At 55.2% G+C, this 12921-nt stretch overlaps 2 protein-coding genes across 10 annotated transcripts; one reads left to right on the top strand and one right to left on the bottom strand.

Moving 5' to 3' along the window:
- Positions 1-375: 375 nt before the first annotated feature.
- Positions 376-3308, top strand: pop4 (POP4 homolog, ribonuclease P/MRP subunit). 3 transcript variants are annotated; one of them, XM_011493741.3, is made up of 7 exons: positions 379-543; positions 1547-1602; positions 1672-1901; positions 1973-2050; positions 2117-2175; positions 2445-2546; positions 2773-3308. In XM_011493741.3, exons 1-7 carry the CDS (start codon positions 537-539, stop codon positions 2907-2909), a joined length of 669 nt encoding a protein of 222 aa, XP_011492043.1. In that variant the 5' UTR covers positions 379-536; the 3' UTR covers positions 2910-3308. The 3 variants fall into 3 exon arrangements, with proteins under 3 accessions (XP_011492042.1, XP_011492043.1, XP_004085369.1); XM_004085321.4 differs by having other exon boundaries at positions 384-543; positions 2114-2175; XM_011493740.3 differs by having other exon boundaries at positions 376-543; positions 1547-1901; positions 2114-2175.
- Positions 3309-3656: 348 nt separating this feature from the next.
- On the bottom strand, positions 3657-12888 carry pcsk6 (proprotein convertase subtilisin/kexin type 6). 7 transcript variants are annotated; one of them, XM_011493739.3, is made up of 21 exons: positions 12318-12888; positions 11797-11901; positions 11551-11661; positions 11341-11484; positions 11187-11263; positions 10169-10257; positions 8854-9026; positions 8574-8786; positions 8407-8507; positions 8166-8269; positions 7978-8095; positions 7000-7188; positions 6676-6812; positions 6460-6603; positions 6072-6174; positions 5791-5987; positions 4740-4827; positions 4569-4672; positions 4370-4499; positions 4169-4281; positions 3657-4093 (listed from the first exon to the last, which is right to left on the bottom strand). In XM_011493739.3, exons 1-21 carry the CDS (start codon positions 12549-12551, stop codon positions 3996-3998), a joined length of 2772 nt encoding a protein of 923 aa, XP_011492041.1. In that variant the 5' UTR covers positions 12552-12888; the 3' UTR covers positions 3657-3995. The 7 variants fall into 7 exon arrangements, with proteins under 7 accessions (XP_011492041.1, XP_020556399.1, XP_020556400.1 ...); XM_020700740.2 differs by having other exon boundaries at positions 11551-11901; XM_020700741.2 differs by having other exon boundaries at positions 8407-8786.
- Between the last annotated feature and the right edge of the window lie 33 nt (positions 12889-12921).

Here is a 12921-nt window from a genome sequence, read left to right as displayed (position 1 = left end):
TGGAGGCGCGTCTGCGTGGAGGCGCGTCTGCATGGAGGCGCGTCTGTATGAAGGCGGGCCTGCGTGGAGGGGCGTCTATGTGGAGGCGCGTCTGCGTGAAGACGCGTTTGCGTGGAGGCGCGTCTGCGTGGAGGGGCGTCTGCGTGGAGGCGCGTCTGCGTGGAGACGCGTTTGCGTGGAGGCGCGTCTGCGTGAAGACGCGTTTGCGTGGAGGCGCGTCTGCGTGGAGGGGCGTCTGCATGGAGGCGGGTCTGCATGGAGGCATTCAGGGTAGAATCCTGCAGGTTTGGCTCCATCCTGCCTGAACCTGCCCCGCTGTCAGACCTCTGAAGGACTGATTTGCATAAAAACAATGTTTGAAGCCGTTTCTGTCGTCGGAGCTGTGTTTCCGCCTCCAGGCCACGCGGGGCGCTGTAGCTCGCGTGAGCGCGGCATCAAGGTGGGATAGCGAAGCAGGAAGTTCGTTGGAGTTTGGCTGAAAACAGTTTCTTCTGACAGATTCTCGTGTTTTTTGTTTCCTCGTGGCTCCGGTCTCCATGGAGGGTGAGTGATGTTTTCACAGGGAAAAGAGCGGAAAGTTCTCGTTGCATCTTTCCCAGCGCACGCGCTGCCTGGCACGTGCAGCTTTGTCGGATGAACTGCGGGTTCTGTTGTTGGTTCCGACATCCGCTGGTAGAACTTAAGTTTGTTCTCTTTTTATATTTGTTCTGTGTCCAGCATTAGTTCCGCTGGTTGTCATGACAACAAAGAAACAGTTTTTACTGGTTACTTAACCCTCAACCAAACGTCCAGGGTTCTGCGGTTCTCCTGCAGAACTAACCCAGTCTCCTCGGACAGAGCTGGACTTCTGAGAAGTTTCCAGCCAGCAGGTGGAGAAGCTCCTCTTCCTCCTCCTCTTCCTCCTCCTGTAACCAGAACACCAACGTCCAGCCAGCCTCGCGTCGGTCCTCATGAAGGTCAGGGAACATTGAACAGGGTTCAGGGAGGAACCTTCAGATGAAGAAACCAGCAAATGTGTCTGAGATGAAGATGGATCTGTGTTCAGGATCAGGAACGGATCCATCAGAGGAACAGATCACGGTGGATCCAGCTGAAGAACCGTGCCATGTTGATCTCTAAAACATTATTTTTTACATCATTTTTTAAGTCATTCCTGTTTGTCGTGTGATTTATTGATGCCTAAGGATTCTTAATTCGGTCTGAACCGGAACCGGATGATGATAAATCATGTGATAAAATGGTGACGGAAGAACAGGATTATATAAATTTATTCTCCTCCCTTTAAAGCAATATTTAGTTTGATGTCTAATTATCCTCAGTTTGATACGTCTTTGTATGAATGTATAACTGCTGATTGTAATGTTTTTGTGGATTATTCTGGTTTGATTGCTTGAAATCAACCATTTCAAATCAAAAACCAAGTCAGCAGACGTTCTGTGGTTTTCAGCCCGGAAGTCCAGGAAGGTTCCTGCTGTCCGGACTCGCTGAGGCGTAGAAGAGTTCTAGAGTCCTGGATGAGCTCAAACCTGTTTGTGTTCCTCCACAGAGGCGCTGGTTCGAGCCCCGCTACCCCGGGAGCTGTTGAAGGTCCTGGGGGTGGAGGTCAGGAGGCGTCTGCAGGATCTTCTGAGCGGAGACGTCTCTTCTGGAATAACTTCCTCTCCTCTCCAGCCTCAGAGCGGCTCCAAGGCGGCAGCGTTCACGGAGGCCTTTCTGGGCAGCAGCCTCCAGCGGCCCGGCAACCACGACCTGAAGAACCTGCTGACCCACAAGGCCGTGATCCTGGGCTACGCCAGGCCCAAGAAGCAGAAGACCAAGAGGAGCAGCAAGAGAGCCAAAGGGCTCACCGCGCAGCAGAAGAAGGCCCTGAAGGTCTTCCAGATCAGACCAGAACACCAGAGGTTGGTGTGGACCGCTCCCGTCCAGCCGCTCCCGGCCGGCGCCGCTTCACCGCGTGTGGTTTCCTCCGCAGGTACGAGCTCTTCCTGCCTCTGCATGACCTCTGGAGGCGGTACGTCCTGGACCTGTGCGCCGGACTCAAACCAACATGGTAAGCCGGCAGGTTCCACGTCTCCTCCAGCAGAACCGAGCGCTGAGTCTCTGCTTCTTCCAGCAGTCCTCAGTTTGTGCAGCAGAAGCTGCTGAAGGCGGACCTCCACGGCGCCATCATCACAGGTCAGTTCCACCTGTCAGGCTGGAGGCCGGTTCAGACCAGCAGGACTCTGAGGGTAGAACCTCTGAACTCAGCAGCGGGAGATGTAGAAGAACGTTCTTCTCGGAGAACATGGAGGCTCTTTGAGTCAGAAGAACCTCCTTCAGCCTGGAGCTGAGGCGCTGAGGCTTCGGGGTTCTGCTTCGTCATGATGGAGATCCGGTTCTGAGAGATGCTCGGTCTTCCTCCTGCCCCAGAACTCAGAAGAATCGTCCGTGTCTCTGTTCCGCAGTGGTCCGGTCCAAATGCCCGTCGTATGTGGGGCAGTCGGGGATCCTGCTGCAGGAGTTCAAGCACGTCTTCAAGATCATCACCAGAGAGGACCGCCTGAAAGGTGAGGGAGTAGCTCCTTCAGGTTCTGAGGTGTCGGACCCGAGGAGAACCCGAGGAGGCGGTTCTGCAGGAACCCGGACAGCTCCTCAGGAGTTTGGAGCTTTGCATTTGTGGACGGTTTCAGACTTCCTTCCATCTCATCTCGTCACTGGAGCTTTCACAGGAAAGCTGGTGTCTGCTGGCAAGGTGTGGTGACGCCACTGTGATGTCACTTCCTGTCTCCGCAGTGATCCCTAAGAGGAACAGCGTGTTTTCTGTGGAGGTCAACGGCTTCGTCTCGCACATCTATGGCAGCAGGTTTGAGCAGCGAGCCAGCGAGCGCTCTGCCAAGAAGTTCAAAGTTCACGGCAGCATCGACCTGTGACAGAGGCTCCTCCCACTGGACGTCAGAGGAACTGCAGCCGCAGAGCGAGCTGTGATGGGCTTTTATTTTGAAGGGTTGTTGAGCAGTCTTGATGATCTTTTGGTCTCAGACTGAAGATGCAGCTTCTGGGTTAGAAAGGACACCCACCTGTGACGACACCCACCTGTGACGACACCCACCCGTGACGACACCCACCTGCGACGACACCCACCTGTGACGACACCTGTGACGACACCTGTGACGACACCTGTGACGACACCCACCTGTGAGGACCAAGACGAGCTCCGCCTAGCAGAGCGTGCACGTTTTACAGTGTGTGCACGTTTTACTCTTGTTGGCGTTTTTGTTCAATGACTTTAAATGTGCAGACAAAAATAAAGCTCACATCTGTTTATTTGATAATGATACAACTGAAGACTCCGCCCCTCCACACAGGGTTGCCATGGTAACCCCCAGAAAGACGATGCAGCCTGTTTTGTGCTCGGCTCAGTTGCACAAAGGTCCGAATGCTTGTGACGGGACAGGAAACGGTTCCTTCGGGGTTCCTGTTTGTCTTAACCCTTCTTCTATCCTAGGCACTTTACCATTGGGAGTGGGGTCATCTAGACCCACTAGACAGAGCTCTGAACCTTTTTTCTTCAATGATTTGTGATCTTCACTGGTGTCCATGGATTATATGAAATCTTTCCACCTTTATCCACCTTTGTCATGGTAGGGAGAACATTTCAATGGAAGGGGGGGGTCATCTAAGATAGCACAAGGGTTAAACAGGAACTTTATTTTGAAATCTTGGTTCCTGCAGGGATCTTCTAACAGGAACAGCAGCTGCAGAACCAAGCCTCTACAGATGTTCTGGATGCAGTAGCATCCATCATCCAAAGGGAGACGTCTGCCTTTGCAGCGTCTAAGCCCCACCCATCGCCACAGAGGCCCCGCCTCCATTTCCACAGCCACCAATGAGCAGCAGAGGCTCTGCAGGAAGCAGCTCAGTCTGCTGGTCTCTGGAGGACGGCGTCTGTGTGGGATCTTCACATGGGAGTTTGTCCTTCTGTGGTCTGCTGCTGCGGTTCTGGAGGTTCTGCTCGCTCAGGCGTTCATCAGGCAGGTGCGGCAGCAGAACTGCCGGTAGAACTTCCTGTGGCAAAGGCGGTTGGTCTTCACCATCTCACAGAAGACTTCATCTGCTGCAGACAGTATAGCTTTCATCTGTAAGGGGGAGGAGCTTCTGCAGCAGGTTCCTCAGGTGAAGGTGGACTTACCGTTGCTGCAGGACGCGTTCTTCAGGCAGGTTCTGCTGATCAGACTGAAGCCCGCCTTGCATTTGCTGCAGCTGCTTCTGGGTCCACTGCAGCTCAGGCAGTTTTCTTCACACCTAAAGCAGAGGAACCAGAACTGCAGACGCGGAACCAGAACTGGGGAACCAGAACCCCTCTCCTGCAGGATCTGCACTGCTCACCCACCTGGTACAGATCTGATGAGGGAGTCCCGCCGCCTCTCCCGCGTAAAACCCCGGCGAGCACACCTGGACACACCCCCACTCCTGCTGCAGGTAGCCCTCCGCGCAGCGCAGACACTGCTCCGCCCCCGGCCCTGAAACACAGTGAGGTCAGAGCCCGGAGGCCGCGCTGACGCGCCAGGAGGTTCCTGCGGCTCCCACACCTGAGCACGTCCTGCAGGAGGAGTGGCAGGAGCGGCAGCGCAGCTCCTCCACGTGGAAGAAGGTCCCGCCGCCGCACTCGGGGACGCACGCCATCCCTGCCAGACTGAAGCGAACGGGCCGTTACCGGCTGCTCCTCACAGGCTCACAGCCCGGAGGTGGTCTTCATGTACCTGTAACCATGGTGACAGGCCGTGCACACGTCTGGATGTTGGACACATTCCATGCAGCTGGCGTGACACTCCACGCAGCGCCGCTGACCTGCAACACAGATGTTAGAACCCAGAGCCGCCATCAGCCTGAAGGAAGAGCGTCACAGAGGCCTTCATCTTCATCAAAGTGAAGAAGGAAAATATTGTCTTTCTAAACATCAACGTTCAAGTTTTGGAGTTAGTTGGTAGAACTCGGTGAAATCACCGGATTTTTACGGTAAAATCCTGATTACTAGAGAAGTTTCCATGTTCAGTGAGAAGACAAATCAGAAGATGAAGATGTCGGAATAACGACGGACGGATGGTTCCTGTGGAATCACCACGACTCGGAGCAGAACGTTCCTGAGCAGACGGTCGGAGAGGAAAAGGAAGTTCTGCAGATGAAACCGGAGACTGGATGAGGTTCTGGGACCAGTGATGGTACCGAGCAGTTCCTTTAGAGATGGACCAACGCTGTGGTCATGTGACCTGCAGCTGGTTTTGGGACCATTCAAAGCCCCATCTTGGTTGGACGTGACAACAGATTCTTTCCAGGAATGGGCGGGACCAAGAACCCTGTCAGTAGTTGGAACTCTAACTCAAGAAGGTCTACAGCGGCTTTAGGCTGAAGCGGTTCAGACCCCCTGGTGGGTCCCTGCCGGTCTCAGGTTAAAAACATCTCACTGAGGAACATGGCGGTTCAGTAGTCCTCACTAAGGTTCTACACCAGAGGACTGAACCCAGTAGGTATGGTCTGGATGTGAGGTCATGGTTCTGTCCATACAGGGTCCTCAGAACCAGCCTCCTAACGTCGATCTTAGGACAGGAAGATGGTTGCAGACCTGCATGTGTGGAAGAAGCAGATAATGAGCAGGATGGAAGCATCAAACATCCTCAGATCTTCTCCTGAGCCCAGGTCTCCATGATCATCACAGACTCCTTCACCTCCTCTTCATCATCCAATGTTATCCAGTGTCAGAACCACATCTGCCTGCAGTTCTGGAGCCACGTTTCAGCCCTGCTGCATACTCACTTTCATCTGGGAAAGTCCCGGGGGGGCAGGTGTCCAAGCAGCTGGAGGTGAGAAGGTTTAGGTACAGGCCTCTCCTGCAGGACAGGCAGTCCCTCGCCGACTGTCCGTCGCAGGTCTCACAGCCTCTGAAGCAGCGCCGGCAGAGGCGGGACGTCTCGTTCTTGTAGGTTCCCCGTGGACACTGGAGAACGCAGGTTCTTCAACCGCAGGAAGGGGAGCAGAGTCAGTCAGGACCGTCCCAGCTCAACAGGTAAGAACTCCACCTTCATTTTTTCTCTTACCTGCCTCGTTTCAAGCTGGCCAGACTGAAGTGGCTGCAGCTCAGGCAGTGCTCCGCTGCTGGTCCATCACAGCCCCGATCTCCACATTCTCTGTGGCACGAGCCTGGATCAGAACAGTTCCCATCATCCCCTCGAGTCAGTCCAAACTCACCAAGCAACAGCTGAGACGACAGATCAATGTGTCCTCTCTGAATTTAAAGTGTGACTCAGAAAACTGGAGGAGGTGGAATCTGAAAGCACAGAGTGTAACTCTATGCAGACGATACATTCCTGTTTGGATAGACTCGCATGATCACCTCAGGACTTCCTGGTTTGCTTCAAATAGAGAGGCAGAAGGTGGGGGCTGTCTTTGACTGAACACCTTTGATCACTTCATCAGTTTTCTCACCGTTGTACTCTTTCTCCTCTTCCTCTTCCTCCTCTGGCTCCTCCGGGATCTCCAGCTCTCCTGAACGAGGGGGAGGAGCAGTAGGGTCCTGGTACAGACTCTGAGAGGTACCATAAAGGATCAAAGTCCATTCCTTCAGGTTTCCTGTTGACATGAGATCAATGATGATGATGATGATGATGATAATAGTTTGGATGTGAGGCCCGCAGCTCTTACCCAAAACTTCTAGGTTGCGGAGTTTGGATGGAGTGTCTTTGACCTCCAGGGTCCACGTACCGTTTGGAGTCTCAGCCCAGAAGTGGACGGTCATGAACTCCCAGTTCCTGAAGCCCTCGCTGGAGCTGTCCAGTAACCTGAGGAAGAAGATCAGAGAGACCCTCACCGCAAGCCCTGGAGAGGTCCGTGGAGGGCTCCAAGTCCCAGGATCATGAAACCCAGAGGATCTTCAGACAAGCAGATGATGTTCCAGCTGCCGTCCACCGCAGCGTTGAACCGGTGGAGCCGCGTTCTGGAGGACTTCAGATCCGGTTCCCGTCTCACCTTCTGGCCAGCAGCTGGGATCTCGTTCCAGCCGGAGAGATGAGCTCCATCTCCAGGTCTCCTCGTCGTGGATGAAGCAGCAGCACCTTGACGACCACGTGCTCCAGGTGCTGGACGTGCTGCTGAGGGTCTCCTGAACATCCAGACGTGGTGATGCTGCTGTTCAGGCGCAGTCCTGCATGGATGTGCCTGGAACACGGATGACCCGTTTTCATTCTGCAGCTCCTTTCCGGTTCCTGGTCACCACACGAGAACTTCACACGCCAACGGCGTCAATCCAACCAAAGGAGAAGAATGAGGCCAAACGTCTGTTTGAGCAGCACATCCAGACGAGGAGACGACCCGGAAAAGGTTATAACGTTTTAGAGGAAAAGAAAAAACAGCCAAACGTGAAACAACCTGGACCAGGACCCCAGACCAGGACCAGGACTGGACCAGACCAGACCAGGACCAGGAATGGACCAGACCAGACCAGGATTGGACCAGGACTGAACCAGGACTAGACCAGGACCAGACCAGACCAGGACTGGACCAGGAGCAGACCAGGACTAGACCAGACCAGGACCAGGGCTGGACCAGGACCAGACCAGGATTGGGCCAGGACCAGACAAGAACAGGCCAGACCAGGATTGGACCAGGATCAGGACCAGACCAGACCAGGATTGGATGAGGACTGGACCAGGACCAGACCAGGACAAGACCAGGACTGGACCAGGATCAGACCAGAACAGGATGGACCAGGATCAGACCAGGACTAGACCAGGATTGGATCAGGACTGGACCAGACCAGACTAGGATTGGATCAGGATCAGACCAAGACCAGACCAGGATTGGATCAGGACTAGGACCAGTACCAGGACCAGAGAGCTTTAATCTGGGTTTGAAGGAACCAGCTACAATGAAGTTCTGAAGCAGCAGCTGCAGATGGTTCTGCTCTTTCTAAAGAACGGGAGGGGGGGGGGGGTCTGTTCTGCTCACCTGCTGCGCCGCCCTGACACCTGACTGCAGGTGTGCTGAGGAGGAACGGGCCTCCACCTCCTGGCCTCCATCACCATGGCGTCGGCGTCCACCAAGCCGAAGCCGTACAGGTGACTGACTGAGACAGAGCGGCAAAGTTCTGCTGCTCAGACGGTTCCAGCCCAGAGCTGAGGTGGGAGGAGTCTCACCTGTGAGTCCTGCAGCGTTGGTCTTCCAGTCCTCGGCCTTCAGGTGGGCGGGTCTGGACGTCTTCACCAGCAGGTGCTGCACGTCCCTCCAGCTCAGCAGAAAACTGCAGGAAGCAGAGAAGCAGCTGGTCCCAGATGCTCCGGACCGGTTTCCTGTCCCAAATCTAGCAGCCACTGATAGGAGATTTAAATCTGACGCTCAGCGAGTCGACCTCTGACCTCCTCGCAGAACACGACTCACTTGGCCTCCAAGGCGAGAGCAATGACTCCGGCCACGATGGGAGCAGAGATGGAGGTGCCGGTGTGAGCGTCGGTGCAGCGCTGCCACAGATCCGTGGTTACCTGCGGGGAATCGCCTCGGCGTGAGCACCAGGGTGCGGTTGTTGGTCCAAATCCAAGCGGACTCACGATCTTCCTCTCGTGAAACTCTCCGCTGCTGTAGGTGGTGACCATGATGGAGCTGCAGACCTCCAGGTACCACGGCCTGTTCCCGTTCTCGGTGGTGCTGGACACGGAGATGGTGTAGATGCTGCTGGTGTAGCCGTCACACGAGCAGTGGTCCGCCTGGCGGCCCCCGTTCCCCGCGGCCCACACGAAGATGGAGCCCAGGCCTCTGCGGCCCTGCAGGAAGACGCAGCCATGAGCGCCGGCTCCACAGCCTCCGTCACCGACGGACCCGAGAGAGGACCTTCTGGATGCCTCGTTCAAAGGCCTGCCTGGTCAGGGGCCCCGGCCCGTCCACCGTCCTGCCGTCGTCCTTCGGCCCCCAGCTGGCGCTGTAGATGTGGATGTAGTCCGGACGGATCCCCAGGGATTTGGCCTCCACGATGTCGGTCACATCTCCATCCAGCATCCGAATCCCTGCAGGCAACAGTTCAGCCGCTGAACCAGCTGGAGGAACCCGAACGGAACCACGGGTTCTGGTTCTGATGGGAACCTTACTGAAGTGGTTTTGCATGGATCCAACCAACAGAACTGCAGTTTGATTCCTGACTGAAAAACATCCCATTTAGGAAACAAGGTTTTTCACAATAATATGAAAACTTTCTTCTAATCTGGAAAAATCCTTTCAAATTAAAAAAGGTTCTTTGTTCCCTAAATCACTGGGGGAGGAGCTTCTGTAACATCCATCGACCATGTTTAAAATATGAAACGCCTTTCTTTAAGAGACCTTTTGAAAACCTTGTCCTCTTTGGCTTGCCGTAGATCCCCACTAAAACACCCACTAATGGCTGAACACTTTACTTCACCATCAATGTGGACTAAACCTGTAGGATGCTGTTCGCTCGCCATCGCTGGCGTGACCGTCTGAGGTACGGGTCGGTCCTGCTCCCCCCTGGGGTTATTTAGACCCACCGAGGAGCAGAGACCAGCCTCTAGGCCAGGGGTGGGCAATTCCAGGCCTCGAGGGCCGGTGTGTCTGCATGATTTCCAGATAGTCTTGCCCTACTCATGGCTGATTACCTGGTTCAGGTGTGTCCAGCCAATTAGAACATGCCAGAGCAGGGTATGCTGGAAAACATGCAGGAATGCGGCCCTCAGTGCCCACCTCTGCTCTAGGCCAAAGGAACGTTGGGGGCGTGGCAGTGATGTCACTGCAGAACAGCTGTGTGTTGGTCTGGACGCAAAAGCAGACTCCACCCACTCTTCAATCATAGACGGAAACCCCTTTAATGGAGTGGATTCGGTCTTTGTCAGGGAAAACGGCGAGCACGCCATTGGTCGGTTCTGTCCACGGCCTGGCGTTTGGAAAGGCTAACTGTGTGGATTCTGGCCGCAGCAGTGGCGACTTCACTGACGGTCAACTGTGACGTCATCATCACTGTTTCTACCTTTTGTTAGCATTTACACCTGAAGGAAAGAAGTGGAGACGTTTCACCTGGACCTGATTCCCCGGACCTTCAGCTCAGCTGGACCCATTCCGGTTCTGCTGAAACTTTGGCGCCGCGTTCTAAAGGCGCAGCAGGAACCTTCAAAGTGTGGAGAACAGCGGCTGGACTGACCTCCGATGTGAGCGTTGTAGGCGATTCCCACGATGCACTGCGAGTTGTTGGCCGCTGCTGCCACCTCCCCCGCACACCTGGTTCCATGTCTCCATGTGAAAAGAGGAAACAGAAACTCAGACGTCACAGAGGCTCGTGGGTCCAGGCAGAACCGGGAGATGGAGCCACAGAAGAAGGTTCTGAGGAAGTTCTTTAACGCATCAGATGTTCAGGAGCTCCACGGGGAAGAGCCGTCAATCATTCCTCTCAGAGGAACCAGGAGAACGTGGCGTTTGGACCAGCGCCGCGGTAACGTGTCTGTTCTGATGTTGATTCCTTCAGAACCGACGGAGCAGAAGTTTGCGTCTGCTGTGCAGCTAGCATTAGCCGTTAGCGCTCGGCTCCACTTTCCCGCCCAGGTCACAGCTTGACCTTCATGATCAGGATCTGTGTGGAGGTTGGTGTTCTGGTTCTGGTGGGACCGAGAGCTTCTCAGAAGTCCAGCTCGGTTTAGACTGAAGAGGATTCCTCTAGAACAGGGGTCCAAATCCAGGCCTGGGGGGCCAGCCTCCTGCTGGTTTTCCAGAATCTCTGCCTCATCTGCTGCTGATCACCTTGATCAGGTGAGTTCAGCCAATAAGGAGCTTCAGTGGCAGGTGGTTGGAAAACATGCCGGACACCGGCCCCCCAGGCCTGCATCTGGGCCCCCCCTGCTCTAGGTGGTCACTAAGATACTCGCTAGAAGCTCTAGGTTTAGTCGTCCTGCATCACAAAGTTCAGCTGGACGTCCCTCCACCCCTTAGGGTCATGCTGCTGCCCCTCCCTTATCTGAGCAGAAGCCCCGCCCACGGACGTTCTGTAAACGTCCTTCACTGTCAGGTGTTTGGGTTCGGCCCACAGTACGGAGGTTCTCCTCAACCAATAATATGCTGCAGCGTGGAGCTCCGCCCCCTGTGCCCCACCCCCACCAGCAGAACCTGCAGCTGGGAAACCTGAGCGGTTCCTGAGGGAGAGCCCTGCAGGACTCCGTCCATCTTACACGTTTTCGTTGCGGGAGTCGTAACGTGGCGTTGGGTCGTGGTCGTTCCCGTTGATGTCATAACTTGCGAGATGATCCTGCAGAACAAAGCCCGGTGAGGAAGGTTCTGGTGTCCCAAACCTGCCTGGATCTCCATGCTGGAGGGTGTTCCTACGTAGTTCTGGCTCAGGTCAGGGTGGTTCCGCTCGATGCCGTCGTCCAGGATGGAGACCACCACGTTTCTGCCGGTGTAGCCCCTCTGCCAGGCCGCCAGAACATTCATGTCGGAGCGGCAGCGGCCGCCGTCGTCCTGACAGTTCTGAGGAAACCACAGGCGTCAGGAATCGGGACGTTTGGAGGAGGAACCGCGGTGGACCTCACTTACAATGTACCACATGCTGGACCATTTAGGGTCATTGAAGCCGAGGAAGGCGGGGTCTGTTTGGGCGATCCTCTTCACTCTTGGCTTGACCAGCTGCTGCTGGGCCCACGCCACCTTCAGAGGAAGAGGAAGAACCCGTTCAGACAGGAAACGGAGGAAGACGCTTGTGTCCGCTGGTCCACACAACTCTGAAGAACCGGGTCTGAGAGGAGCCCCATCCGGCCCCGCCCCGCCTGTTTGGAGTCTCACCTGTGCGTCCAGGTGGATGAGGCTGTGGGGGCCCCTGTGGGGGAGGGTCGCTCTGCGGACCACCCTGCTGTGGTGGAAGTGGTAGAGGTCCTGCAGACCCCCGATCTGCCCAAACACAAAGACCTGCAAAATGAGAATCCGGCTCCGCCCACACAGCTGTAACTGCAGGGGGGGGGGTCCAGCTGGACTGAGCTGCAAGAATCTGGAATCTGTTAGTCCCCCCCCCCCCCATTCTAATGTTCAGAAACCAACTTTGAACCTTTTTATTTACAGACTAACAATCTGGAACTGATCTAAAAGCCGGCTGCACATCTGCTGATCAGAAACTAACGTCAGGTATGAGATGTTTTCAGAAGCTTCTCAGCTTCGTCCTGAAACATCTGTGAATCTTTGCTGAGGGAAAAGTTTCATGACGCGTCTCTGAAGTCGGTTTTCCCGGATGTTTCCTCTTCTTCCTCGTTTTCTCCTCACTCTTCCTCTCTGGCTGGTGGAACCTCCGAGGATCTGTGACAGACCCGTACCTGTCCCAGGTTCCTGTATCCATACTTGGCTGCGACCGCGTCCGCCTGATCCGGACCCCCGAGGATCTGGACGGCCCAGTGGTTGGTGTAGCGGTCCCTCCGCCCCGACGCCACGGCCGAGCTGCAGAGCACGAGCAGCAGGAGCGGACTCATGTCTTCTGCTAACCTTCCTCGTCTGTTTCCACTCAGCTGAGGAACGGGGAGGTTCCCCTCCACCCGAAAACCAGCCCCCATCCGGCGGAGGAACCGGGAGGAACATCTGCAGCTCCTAATCAAAGGAATCTGAGGAGGAGCTGCAGGTTTCCTCACAAGTAGTGCAAGATGGTGTAGCGGTCTGCACGCTCACATCACAGCAAGAAGGTCCTGGTTCAAATCCCAACTGGGTTCTCTCTGTGTGGCGTTTGCATGTTCTCCTTTGTAAATGTTCCCTCGGTCGTTCCTCTGCTTCCATCTCAGCCCATGAGGACATTCTACACAGCAGGAGTGTGATTGGTCCGTGTTTCAGTTCTTTCTGGGGGGGGGGTTCCAGTAACTATCCTAGGCACTTTACCATTGGGAGTTGGGTCATCTAGACCCACTAGACAGTGCCCTGAACCTTTTTTCT

The sequence above is a fragment of the Oryzias latipes genome, chromosome 3 (genome assembly GCF_002234675.1).
Source record: "Oryzias latipes chromosome 3, ASM223467v1".
Taxonomy (NCBI): Eukaryota; Metazoa; Chordata; class Actinopteri; order Beloniformes; family Adrianichthyidae; genus Oryzias; species Oryzias latipes.
This window is presented reverse-complemented; position numbering and strand designations above follow the sequence as displayed.

Coding starts and splice junctions, on each gene's coding strand:
- pcsk6 (XM_020700737.2), bottom strand. CDS start 12,551: ATGGGGGCTGGTTTTCGGGTGGAGGGGAACCTCCCCGTTCCTCAGCTG. Junction 11,264..11,340: donor CTGACCTGAGCCAGAACTAC/GTAGGAACACCC, acceptor TTTGTTCTGCAG/GATCATCTCGCAAGTTATGA. Junction 4,673..4,739: donor GCCTGTCACCATGGTTACAG/GTACATGAAGAC, acceptor CGTTCGCTTCAG/TCTGGCAGGGATGGCGTGCG.
- pop4 (XM_011493740.3), top strand. Junction 2,051..2,113: donor GCCGGACTCAAACCAACATG/GTAAGCCGGCAG, acceptor TGCTTCTTCCAG/CAGTCCTCAGTTTGTGCAGC. Junction 2,547..2,772: donor CAGAGAGGACCGCCTGAAAG/GTGAGGGAGTAG, acceptor CTGTCTCCGCAG/TGATCCCTAAGAGGAACAGC.